We start from the raw sequence: 12794 nt of genomic DNA, 5'->3' as shown, positions 1-12794 counted from the left end.
GTTTCTTGTCTTCTTCCTGCTTCATTTTGATAGTTTTTGTGCCTTCTGGTTTTCAGTTCAGCCCCCCACCCCCACCGATTATCCCCTTACTGTTGGCATATAACTGCGTTTTCTTTCCAGCGGTCTTCCTTGTCCCCCCCTTACTCCTTTATTGGGAACTTGCTGGTTACTTTGCTGTTTCACGGAATGGACTTTGTTTCCCTGGACTCTTTTATTCGGTCTATGTCAGCCTGCCTTTGAGTCTATCTGCGTCCCACCTGCGAAACATGAGAGTGGTGCTTCATTAGTTCTGATGGTGCTTCATTGGTAGTATCGTTTGTCACAGATGTCTCTCCTGCCTTAGGTGCCACATTTTTCTTTTGTACAGCTGACTCACATCAGCAATTAAAGGTATTTAAAGGCAGAGAAAGGTGAGTAAGCTCTGGTGCCAGAGTGCCATGTGACGGGTTTTATCTAGTGAGCTGTGTGAGTGTTTGGTGGTTGCAGCTAGTGAGCTGAATCTTGTGATTGTTTGCTCCTGCTTGGTGGAGAGGAGTGTGTTTGGTTACTAACCCTTTTCTGACTTACTTTTCAGTTTACTGGCCGACGCTTGAGTTTTGTTTTGTTTCTTTAAATGGTGATAGTGGCTTGTCCATCTCTTTTAGTTGAGTTATTAATAGAAACTTTAATAAAACTCTTCAATTTAATCATTTTGCCTCTCTGTCTCCTTTTTCCGACCCGGACACTTTTTGTTACTCTCCCTAATCGCCTGGACCCTTTTAGGGGAACATAACAGCTAGTTCTACAACTCATTTGATGAGAAATCATTAAAATCACAGAAAACACATTACATATACCAGCAGAGGGAGCTGTTTTATATAAATGCTTCAGTGTTAAAGGGCAGCAGTCTAAAGAGGAAAACTGCCTTCGGGTGGCTCTGATTTATATACAAAAGGTAGATACGGGAGATGTGAGTTCTGCTTCCTTTATTTCACTTTGTTAAACAGAATTTCCGTATTTATCCTTTATGCTCATGTACACATTCTTTTATCTTTTTCTCCACAATTATCTCGTAACAAAAACCACAACATCAAATCACACTGTTAACCCACGTGGTTACTTTGTTTTCTGTCTATGAATATACAAAATAACTGCGTTATCGCACAGAGTCCTTTACAAAAACGTTTCTGAGTAGTATCATTAACACTCTGATCAGTTTGCTTTGAATCCTTTTCTATATATCTTAATCAGCAATTAGTTACTGATTACTTTTTTCAAGTAACTTGACCAACACTGCTCCCCACTTATCTGTAAGTGATCATGCACCTGTTCTTGGAGCAACTTCAGTGTTTGCCAGTAATGAGCAAAACAAGGCTTTGAGGAAAAAAATGACACATTCAAAGCCGTTGTGCAAAAGTTTCAAAACAATCTGAAACCAAGCTTGACAGTGACACCTACTGGCCACTTTTGCTATTGTCACATCTTGATAATACTCCCCTGTGAAATAATGATCCATTGCATTGCTAGCAATACAGAATTCTCAAGAATGATTTATTATTATTATTATTATTATTATTATTATTATTATTATTATTAAATATACCAGAGAATCAACAATTGTGATTAATGCATGTTTTGGAGAAATACCCATAAAAACAAGGAAGGAAAAATGCTGAGACTGTTAAAGAAAAGTTGTGACTGTAACATACACGTGTATTCTGGGATCTGGCAGCATATTGTATTGACTAGCAACTAGATGTGAAATAAACAAATTCCCCATGTTTTTCGATATCCCAGGACTGTGGACTTCTCAGTGTCAAGCAGTGTGCACACCCAGAAGTCCTGTACAATTCGTAACTAAAATGATATATTCAAAACAGAAAATACTTGTGATTGGCTATCAATGGAGAGAGGCCATGGTTTAAACTTTAGCCCTCCCTGGTTAGTCCTGTCTGTACCTTGCTGCGGTATCACAAATACAGGAGCACCATCCTCCCATAACCCCCACACATTCCTAAGGCAGCCGCTCCTTGGTTATGCTCTGTGTTAGTGTCAGGGTGTACCAGTCTACCTTCAACACCCCCCTTCACACCAAGGAGTTGCACTGAAACTGCACTGAAATGTGTTTCTAATAGTGTCTCATGTGTAAGTAGGTTTTGCATGGCCGTTTGAAAAACCTCTTCAAAAATAGATAAGGCAAGAAATATATAACTACTACTCAAACATATATAACAAAACACCTATTATCTAGTTTGCACATAAATCGGACTGGAAACTTGTTGAATAGGGGATTAATCAAAACCTGAGAGTTCAAAGTTCTTCGTAAAGTAAACAAGTGAAAAGAAAAGGTTACATATCCATGTGACTATGAGAAGGGAATTCATACAGGCTAAACTAACTTGCACACACACATAAATACAGACATGCAAAACAACATGGATCAAGAAGCCACATGTATTGAGTAACTGTGGTAGTTCATGATATAGTTTTGGTTTTGGTTGAACTCTGTAAGACCTAGTGGATAAGAAATGGGCATTTTGTTTCTTTATTTCATTCTTATTTGATGGGAATCATAATTTAGTTTTACATTCATTAACGTACATTTGCTCAGCTGCTACACTGTGATTATTGGACTGAACCTTCTCACCCAACTCCGGGCAGCGACAACTATTATGATACACATAACAAATGCCACTTTGAGTGAAAGGACAGGCAGTTACACTTCCATTTTTATTAAAAACACATTTTTTAAAAAGAAAACAAATAACTGCATTGTCTTATTTTTGTTTCTAATAGTTTTATGAATACCACCTTCTCATGGTTCAACTCCACACAGAAAGGGCCTCGGTCACACAGTCGATCTGAAAACAGGACTCTCTTGCTGTGAGGCAACAGTGTTAACCATCATGCTACCCCATATTTCAAAACTGTTATTTCCTGAAACCTTTGGTGTTCCTTTTTCATGTTTATTTCCAAACTGAAAGTCACAGTGACATCTGTGAGATATGTTACCACTATTAGGATCAGCACACAAATGTTTATATTCTTTTTTTTTGCCTGTCCTGTTTGGATCTTTAGCCATCAGAATTGTTGTCTGAAGGCTAAGAAAGATGCCAAGCGATTTATTTTACCAATTGCATCATCATGGCCTTGCCATATTGGTCCATTTGATTGACCTTTATTATAATTATGCATTTATTTGATTTGATATTTGGTTGTTACAGACGGGACAGACATGACTGGGGATAGGAGAGGGAGAAAGAATGAAAGAATGAGAGGGAGAGATGAGATGGTGAGAAAGGGGGGAAGAAAAAAAAAGAAAAACAAACAAAACACCTGGATCACCTGTATGGGGATAAGAAAAAATAGAAGAGAAAACAAACAAAAAAGAGCAACATACTAAATACAACACCATCACAATAAACTAGTTAACAGTAGATAACAGTAGATACTAAATATTGCATGTTATTGTGCAGTACGCAAGATTGACAGCGCACAATGTGCTTTGACGTAGCAGCCAAGAAGGGTGTAGTTTGTGTCTGTGAACACCCGTGTGTACACCTGTGTGCACACGGGTGTGGATCAGCACGCTTGTTTATATTCTAATTTTTCCGTGCCTCTCATGAATCGTAAAATTCCATGAACTCTATGAATCAACATGTCTTTACTTGCGGTCAAGGAAAGTAAATAATCATTAGTGAGCTATAATTATTAGTGATCTGTATGCTTGGGCGGCGGTTTTAATTTTCTAGAGATATTAATTTATGATAACTTAATTTATGATAAGCGACATTTTACTATTCATGACAAAAATTGGTTGTTGTTGTTGTTTTTTTATTTAAGGGCAGCAACAGAAAAGTTGGGACAGGGTAACAAAAGGCTGGAAAGTAAGTCATTCTAAAAAGAAACCGCTTGAGGAAACATTTTGCAACTAATTGGGTTAACTGGCAACAAGTCAGTAACAAGACTGAGACAAGATTACCTTAAATAGGCAGAAGAAGTAAAGATGGGCAAATGAAAAAAAAAGGCTATATCAATAAACTGTGGAATGATCTCAGAAATTACGAAGACTATGAATAAACTTAAAAATGGGCTTTAAAAAAAGTTTTGATTTTTGTGAGCAAAATGCTCTCATGACTCATCGAGTGAAAACTACTAGCCAGCCAATCGGTGACATGCAGTCTGACAACGTCACAATTTAGTACCTGGTCGGATCGCTTGGAACCCCAGCCGAGCAGGTTCTAAAAATGTACCTGGTATCAGGTTCTATGGCCTAATGGAAAAACCTGAAAACCATGGTGAACCATGTCAAGTCAATCTGAGTAGGTACTAATAGAATTGTATTGTACCAGAGTCTACTCTAAATGTTTGTCAGTGACTTTCTGCTCTACTTTGATTGTTGTGTCTTTTTTGTAGTTTTACTTTCCCTGTCATATTGGGTTTGGGTTAGTTTTCATGTCATACTGAATACTGCCTGCTTGTGTTTGACTTTATATTTCTTGGATTGCTTCATATATACACTACCAGTCATTAGTTTGAACAAACTTTCTCATGTAATTCGTTATTTTCACTTTCTACATTGTAGATACACACTGAAGACATTAAATATATGATAAATAAATTGATAAATATGTCTTATATTTTAGATTACTCAAAGCAGCCACTCTTTGCTTTATTGACAGTGCTGTGAACTCTTGGTCTACTCTCAATGCGCTTCATGATGAACTCCATCAGTTGTGTTGTGCAGAAGTCAGGTTGGTACACAGCTGATAGTCCTAAAATCTATTGAATCCAAAATAATGAATCACAAAATCATAACAAACTCAGCAGCTTTGGTATATATTTTATATTACCATATAATTTAAACTTATTTATGAACACTTGACAAAATGTTTTTAGTTGTTTTTGTGAATAACATTTCGATCAATAACATATTTTTAGCTTAACTGCTTTCCCACTCATATTGTAGGTCTACAGTTTACATTCTGATCACAACACATAAGGTGTTTCCACAAGCAGTTTTACAATTCCTTGCAATGTCATGGAATTATTCCATGACATGAAAAAATACAAGAAGTGGACAGTTGACTTTTAGAGTAAGAAGTAGAGTTAAACAAGACTGCAAAACAGGATGTTGATAGACAGGGAAAAACAGTTTTCATTCTGATTTCTGTTGCTCAATGCTCGATTTTCTTCTGTTGTTGGTCCCTTTAGTTATCCACCTCCTCTGCACGTCTTAAAACCATCTCAGCCTCACCCCCTTAACTTTATCTCCAAATCAGTAAACCTGAGCCAACCTAACAACCTCTTCCTTTGAAAACCTTTCCGTACTTCCACACCAGCGGATTCATTAAACACCTTGTTCTTTCTCTGCCCAATTCAGTTGTACTTTCCTAGAGATCTGGTAAGTCTTTCCTTTATGCTTTATAACATTTAAAGACTTTTTATAGGTGGTGACTTTATAGAGGTAATAATTATTCTGTAACCCACATCTGTAACCTAATTCAGTGTGAATGCTCTTGAGTAAAAACAAGGAAAGAAAGAAAGAAACCCATTAGGAATGTAGGTACAATGAGCTGAAAGGTTCATGTTTTACAATCTGTACTGTTTTATAATATATGCCACTGACTGTGGAGATACCTTGGTTTTCCTCAGATTGTTTCATAGCACAGCTGCCTTAGAGCACTGGTTCTCAAGCTGTGGTATGTGAGCTCCCTCTAGTGGTATTAGGATTTGACAAGTGGTATTATCACTTGTCACATCCTGTTTATGACAGTTAAAATAAATAACATTTATATAAGAAATAAAATTGTCTCGTGTGAACTGTATGTGGTGTACTGCTGTACTTTAATGTCAGTCATAAGGGTGGTACTTCAAGAGCCATATATGTCATGAGGTGATACTCATTGTGAAAGGTATGAGAACCACTGCCTTAGAGAGTTAAGAAAGAAACTGGAGGAAAATGGCAAAATAAGATAGTGATACTAAGGCCATGCTGAAGACAATGCAACAGTGCTGTCTCTCATTTTTTCTTTCTCTTTCATTTGTCTGCAAACTTTTGCAAACTTCGGGTGGATCTGCCTTGTTATAAATGGCAAAATACGACCCACAAATTAGTCTCAGTTATAATAACCTGTCAGAGTTTGATGAGGCATTCATCTGCAGAAGATTCTTCAACAACCAACAAGAGAGCTTTACTAAAGGTATGCCGTCTTTGTTACTTTGCTGTTGTACGATTGTAAAATCATCATGTATTTACTTTTTAATAGATAAACCTCTGACACTTAAGACTTTCCCAGTTTTTAATTACTAAGTCACTCATGATTAATACATTTTCAAGATTCCGCCCCCAAAAATTCAGTTCCCTGAATATCTATATGCATGCATGAATGGATGGAATATATATTTATACATATATAAAAAAAATTAAAAAGAAGGAAATTCATTTTTTACACTATTGCATAACGTAGAAACACTGACTGCTGGGATAGTTATTCACTGGAAGTGTAGTGTTAAATAATCAAATAGGCTAATTTCTTAAAATTAAGTTAAACCACTGAACTTAAGAGACAGCATTACTTTCATGAGGGTAGTGACTTTTAAAGTAATTGCCGGTAAGGTTCTTTGCACAGTTATAACTTCTTTGACCTCTTTATTCGTCAAAATGTGTTGACTAATACATCTAAACCAAGCTGCAGGCAGACATAAATGTAGGCAGCCAAATATAGCATGGTGCAAGCAGTTAGAGTAACTGCAGAAGTTTGTTATCATCTGTCAGACCTAGAGGTTAAGTAAAGGTCTTTTTCACTGAAGAAAAACAAGCAGTAATTTAATTTGGGGTTTTTTCCAATTCCATTGACATAGTGTTGCTCAACAACTGCACAGTGAGTATTAAAGTCCACATTCTCACCCAAACCCACACAGCCATCATGACCATTATGATGGATGTAATTGCCCAACGTTTAGTACATCAAATGGACGATTAGGTAAACCTGTGATTGGATTGTCAAAAACCCTTTAATAGTTATTTTATTTAGTAAACTGAGAAACCACTTTTCATGGGTCAGTCAACAAGTGGCCAACAAAGCTGAAAAATATCACCTATCATTTAAATGATCTTTTTTAATTGAGCATATTAAGTTTAATTGAGCATATTAAATACACATAGTTTAGTCTAGGTTGTATTAATGTGTCACAGTTTGTTCTGATATTCTTCTACTGCACATCAACCCACACCTGACAGAAGAGCCATACATATTTTCTTCTTCTTAAGTGTCTTATTGGATGGCATTGGCGTTTAGACTAGATGCCCTCTCTCTCACACAGTCCAGCAACTCATTTGGTGTTTTCTTCCTTCGGTCTTGTATTCTGCCAGTGACGGTTTCTCGCCTTCTGCCTTGTCTTTGTTCCCTTCAATCTTTTCCAGATTTAATTCCAATTGTCCTTTTTCAGTACTTGTCCCAGAGAGTCTTGCTTGTCTCTCTGATGTTTTATTTAATGATCTTTTGGTGTGTGCGCATTTTAAAACCTCTTCATTAGTCGGTCGTTCTTTGCTTCCATACATGAAGATAGGTGTGATGTAGACATCTAGGACTCTCTTTCTTGTCTTGAAGGAAATTTGTCAATCAACTGTAGTCCTTGCAGAGGTAGCTTTCTTTCCTTTTGCAATCCAAATCTTGATTTTACGTAACAATCTTCATTACTCACAGTAATACCCAAATATTTAAACTTATTGCCTTGTTGTGTGGAATTCTTTAGTATGATGTTGCACTATATTGTCTTTCTTTTTGGAAATGATCATTGTCTAAGTTTACTTGAGATTCAAGAAAATGAATGTGGGACTTAATGTCCGTCCCACTTCTTCACTCTTCTTATATACAATAAGTATTTGTTTTCTGTAGATGTTGAATTGATTACAGTGTCGTCTGCACATCTCAGGTTATTAATGAGGTGCCCATCAACCACAATGCCTGGCACTCCTTTAATCTCGCAAGATATAATCACTGTATAGAGGAAACAGATCAGCTGACAACACACAACTTTGCCCTACACCACTTCTGAGTTTGACAAATTTCGAAACCAGAAGTGAAAATTTCTTTGTCACTTTTGATTGCCACAGTTTGTTCCAAGTGCATGTTCTCCATAATAGGTCTTTTTTTGCCATTGTTCAGAACTAATAATAACTATTAGATTTTTGTAGCTGATAGTGCTGAAGGCTTTCATGTCATCAATAAAACATGAGTACAGATATTTTTGAAGTTTAACTGCTTTTTCTGGGACGCTTATCAATATAGCATTTGTTGTTCCTTTGCGTTCTACAAGTCTGAATTGTTTTTCTTCTAATTCTGTTTCAATCAGTTCCAACAAATAAAAATTTATACTTTTTTTTTGAGGACTGCAAATTTTAAGAATAATTTAAGTTTTTCTGAAGTTCTTGGTCAGATATTTATTTTTTCGTGTTTGCGTTCAATTGTTGGGAAATTACGGTGACATACTCTTTTAGTGTTGTAACATCATTGCTGATTTGGACACTCTTCAGTTTCCTGATAACTGTGACTACATGCATACATTATGCTCAGCAGCCAGTTAAGAATTTTCATATCACATTGTGAATGTTGCTGCCACAGTAGTGCAATCATGAACTGAAGTAGCCATTAACACTGAATGGATGGATTATAATCTAATTTGAGCTGAAAACAGTGCTATCAACTACAAGTGATGACCTTCACTGCTAAATGCATTTTATTTGCTGTTCATTTTGAGCGTTTATTGTCTAAGATTCATAACTAACTATAAATTAAACATTAATTTAAGAGTAATTAATTTATATTTCTGTGCAATATGTGAAGACAGAATTATTATCAATATCAAAAATGACTTTTACATAAATTCATGTTTTTTTCTATGCAGATCTGAAGACATTGATGAAGATGACCAACAACTCTTTCGATCAAATTAATACAACTGCTGCACCTGATAAAAATGACTCTGTGTATGGTGACAAGTATGATGGGCTGAAACAGTCTCTCAACACAATGTCTGTAATCCTTTATTCCGTGGCCTTTGTCCTCGGCGTGCTCGGGAATGGAGTGGTTATCTGGGTGACCGGGTTCAAGATGAAGAAAACTGTTAACACAGTTTGGTACCTCAACCTTGCTGTGGCTGACTTCCTCTTCACTGCATTTCTTCCCCTGAGTGTGACTTACACAGCTTCAGGTTTCCACTGGCCTTTTGGCAAGTTCATGTGCAAGCTGAACACCACTATCAGCTTTCTGAACATGTTTGCCAGTGTCTACATTCTGGTGGTGATCAGTGTGGACAGATGTGTGTCTGTGGTGTGGCCTATCTGGGCTCAGAACCACCGAAATGTACGCAAAGCATCCTATGTGAGTCTGTGTGTTTGGGTGGTTGCTTTGATTCTCAGTGCTCCATATTTCATCTTCAGGGACACTGAGAAAATGTCTGAAAACCAAATCCTCTGTTTCAGCAACTATGCTCTTTCTGATAACTATACAGCACCATCTGTGATTCAGTTTCGTCATCTAGCCATGACTATCACTCGTCTCTTCCTGGGATTTGCAGTTCCCTTCACTGTCATTGTGTCCTGTTATGCTGTCCTAATCCATCATCTGAGGAGAAACCGCACCATGGCCAGCCAATCAACACGCACGTTTAAAATCGTCACTGCTGTTATTGTCACTTTTTTCCTGTGTTGGGCTCCCTTTTACATAATTGGTGTAATTGAACTAGTGAAATTCACGTCTGCTACTCAGAGCAACACATTAGATCTTGTCATAGGTGTCGGGATGCCTCTGGCCACCAGTCTGGCCTTTCTCAACAGTTGCTTCAATCCACTGCTGTATGTGTTCATGGGCCATGATTTTAAGGACAAAGTCCGCAAATCCATCCGAAATGTTTTGGAGACTGTCTTCCAGGAAGAGGAGACACGCACTCGCACTTACACAGGGTCAGTGGTCACCAGTCAAAGCAAAAATAGCTCAGATTTGAATACTGAGGTATAAGAAACCAAATAATTAAACTGTAAATGGCAGACAATTGTGACAACTATCTTAAAAATGATTCTAAATGTTTCAAAAATATCTTAAAATGCTTTGGGGCTTTTTTACTAGCCATAGCATTAATCTGATACATGACTGCATGAATCTATGAATCACAGCAGTCCATTCAGGTTACTTTTTTATAGAACTAAAAGCAGTTATACAATGTTATTGCTTCCATTATTGTTGCCTTTTTTCTGGGCTGGACTCCCTATCATTCAGCTGATAGTATTTATTCCACCAAATGAAAAAATTCACTATGCCATTCAATTGGGATCTTTGTTGCCAAAAATTTGGTCGTTCTTCACTGCTGCTTGAATCCACTGCTGTATGTCTTCTTGAGACAAGATTTTAAGGCTGAAATACAAAAATCCATCCTGAATGTGCTGGAGAGCCTTCCAGGAAGAGGAGACACACTCTCCCAGTGACATGAAGTCAGTGAACACCAGGCAGAGCAGAAAGAAGTCAGATTAGATTACTGAGGTATAAGGCTGTATATGAGGTACATAAACATGTTAAAACCTTTAATAGAAAATTTCTTTGAGACTTTTTACTAGCTGTAAACATGACTCCAGAGTAAATCTTTATAAATCTTTATAAACCTTTAATGAATGAAATTTTGTTTAATTTTGTTCCAATAAACAAAATTTCAAATAAACCCCGCTCATAAAATTATGGAAACAGCTAATGGTACAAATGGTACTGTGATGTATTATTTCTGTGCTGTGTTGTTTTTCTTGCCTCTTTGGCTCACAGCTCTGCATTAACTTTGTGCTATTATTTTTTTTTTTTTTTTTTTTTTTTTTTTTTGCTTTAACTAACTCATGAAGTCTGCCATTCATTTCCATGTATTAATAATCCGTGTTATGTTTTATGTTAATATATTATTATGAGCTGACCACCATTGAGTTTTCATGTAAACATTTACATTTTATATTAAATATTTGACATTCCTACAGTTCCATTAGTAACATATCAGACAATCTCACTGATAGTTTCTCTCTTTTAAAGTTTTTTAACCCCAGGGACGTCAATAAATAGTGACAGTAGTGATCCTCATTTATTCACTGTTCCTGTATTGTTTTATTCGCTGAACAAAAAGTATTATATTTACTTACATACATTTTATTTTATTTATTTATCAGCCATGGTGTGAAAAACAGTATGGGCCATTATCACAAGAGGTTATTGTCTTAGTTTGTTAAAGTTCTCTATTCCCATTCTGGTCAAATTTGGTTTCATCGTTTGTTTACAGTACAGTTACAGAGCCAAGTGACAACAAATCAAAAGACTGCTGCCTGTCAGTGGCCAAGAGCAGCCTGTATTCAGTTTGAATACTGTTATGAATTGAAACAGAACAGTTTATAACTTTATTAGTTTGTAAATAGTGTTTCACTGTTCTATTTAACTTTTGGTGACAGTAGAAAGACTGAATCAGGGGATCGTGTGGGAGAGAAAGGGAGAAAGCTGGATGAAGATGGCAAAGAGAGAGAGTGCAACAGAAATAAGTAAAAGCAGACATGTAGTCAAAGTCAGCAAAAAATTTAAAAGCCATGATCACTTCCATCTAGTTCATATTCATTGATGATGATGTCACATAACTGTATTCTAGGCAGTGTGTTACACTGATATCTAATGCTCAGCTGCAGGGGAAGAGTGGGGCAGTGGGTTGTCAGGGGAAGCTGGTAGACACAGCATATGACAATTGTCTAATCATGCCCCACCACCCACCCCCAGCACAAGAGAAATAATGGTGCAGCTGAGCTGAGTGACAGAGCAAGCTGAGCAGTAAAGTAAACATGAATATTGCAGTCTGACAGCACACTGTAAATAAAACAATTGAACTAATCACAAATCTGTGAGTGTGTGTATTGTACCCCCCCTTCTAAGAAGTGTTAAAGTATACTTTAATACTTCTTAGTGTTTTTTAATTTTTAAGCTAAAAATAAAATAAATAAAAATTCAAAATGTAATACTGAGAAAACTGTGGTGGAATATGACTTGAAAATATATTGAATTAAATGGGGTTTTATACTTTAACATTGAAAGACAGCAAGAAAGAACAAAGTTTTGCTTTTGATCAGATCTGCTGTGGATTATTATAAATTTTCCTATAATATGTGTAGAGATGCATACACATAACAGCATTCAGTTGAAATATGAGCACTTTAAATATAAAGTAGCATACATACCTTGAAAAACTAAATTTTAGTTTTTAAACTCATCTTGATTTTGTAGAGAAGGTGATCAGGCTGTTTCTTCATCACCTGAGACCAGCTACACTGGATCATCACCAGCTTGTATCTTTATCCCTTTTTCACTCAGTGAAGTCTTTCTCTTTTCATGTGCACTGGTAACCAAAGCGTGTGATATTTGAAATAACCTGCTCGCCTTCTCGCACACCCCATACTAGTAAGGCAAACTCACATACAGGCTCAGGGGGACGGGGTGAATCTATATACAAAGATGAGATATTAACACTAAGAACACAAAGGAATACTCTGAATAATACAAGCTAGGCTATATTAAGTAATGTAATGTATGGCACCATGCAGACATGTGGAGAGCATGCAAACTATACACAGCAAGGTCCTGGTCACACGGTGGATTAGAACACAGCATTTTCTTGCTGTGAGGCAACAGTGTTGACCACCATGCTGCCCAGTATTTCAAAACCTTTGGTGTTCTCTTTTCATGTTCGTGTCTAAATCAAAAGTCAGAGTGACACACTGTTAGGATCGACACACAAATGTTTAT

General features: G+C 36.7%; 1 protein-coding gene across 1 annotated transcript; it reads left to right on the top strand.

The window, feature by feature from the left end:
* The first annotated feature begins 6102 nt into the window (after nucleotides 1-6102).
* Nucleotides 6103-10816, top strand: LOC146698377 (chemerin-like receptor 1). Its single transcript, XM_085472662.1, has 2 exons — nucleotides 6103-6182; nucleotides 8890-10816. The coding sequence occupies exon 2, from the start codon at nucleotides 8904-8906 to the stop codon at nucleotides 9999-10001; it is 1098 nt and encodes a 365-aa protein (XP_085328788.1). The 5' UTR covers nucleotides 6103-6182; nucleotides 8890-8903; the 3' UTR covers nucleotides 10002-10816.
* The last annotated feature ends 1978 nt before the right edge of the window (nucleotides 10817-12794 follow it).

Source organism: Copadichromis virginalis, linkage group LG11 (genome assembly GCF_057382275.1).
Source record: "Copadichromis virginalis isolate Kocher_CV1m ecotype Utaka linkage group LG11, C_Virginalis_male_GT1.1, whole genome shotgun sequence".
Classification (NCBI taxonomy): Eukaryota; Metazoa; Chordata; class Actinopteri; order Cichliformes; family Cichlidae; genus Copadichromis; species Copadichromis virginalis.
This window is presented reverse-complemented; position numbering and strand designations above follow the sequence as displayed.

What these genes read in the sequence shown, in the direction of transcription:
- LOC146698377 (XM_085472662.1), top strand. Translation starts at nt 8,904, where the DNA reads ATGAAGATGACCAACAACTCTTTCGATCAAATTAATACAACTGCTGCA.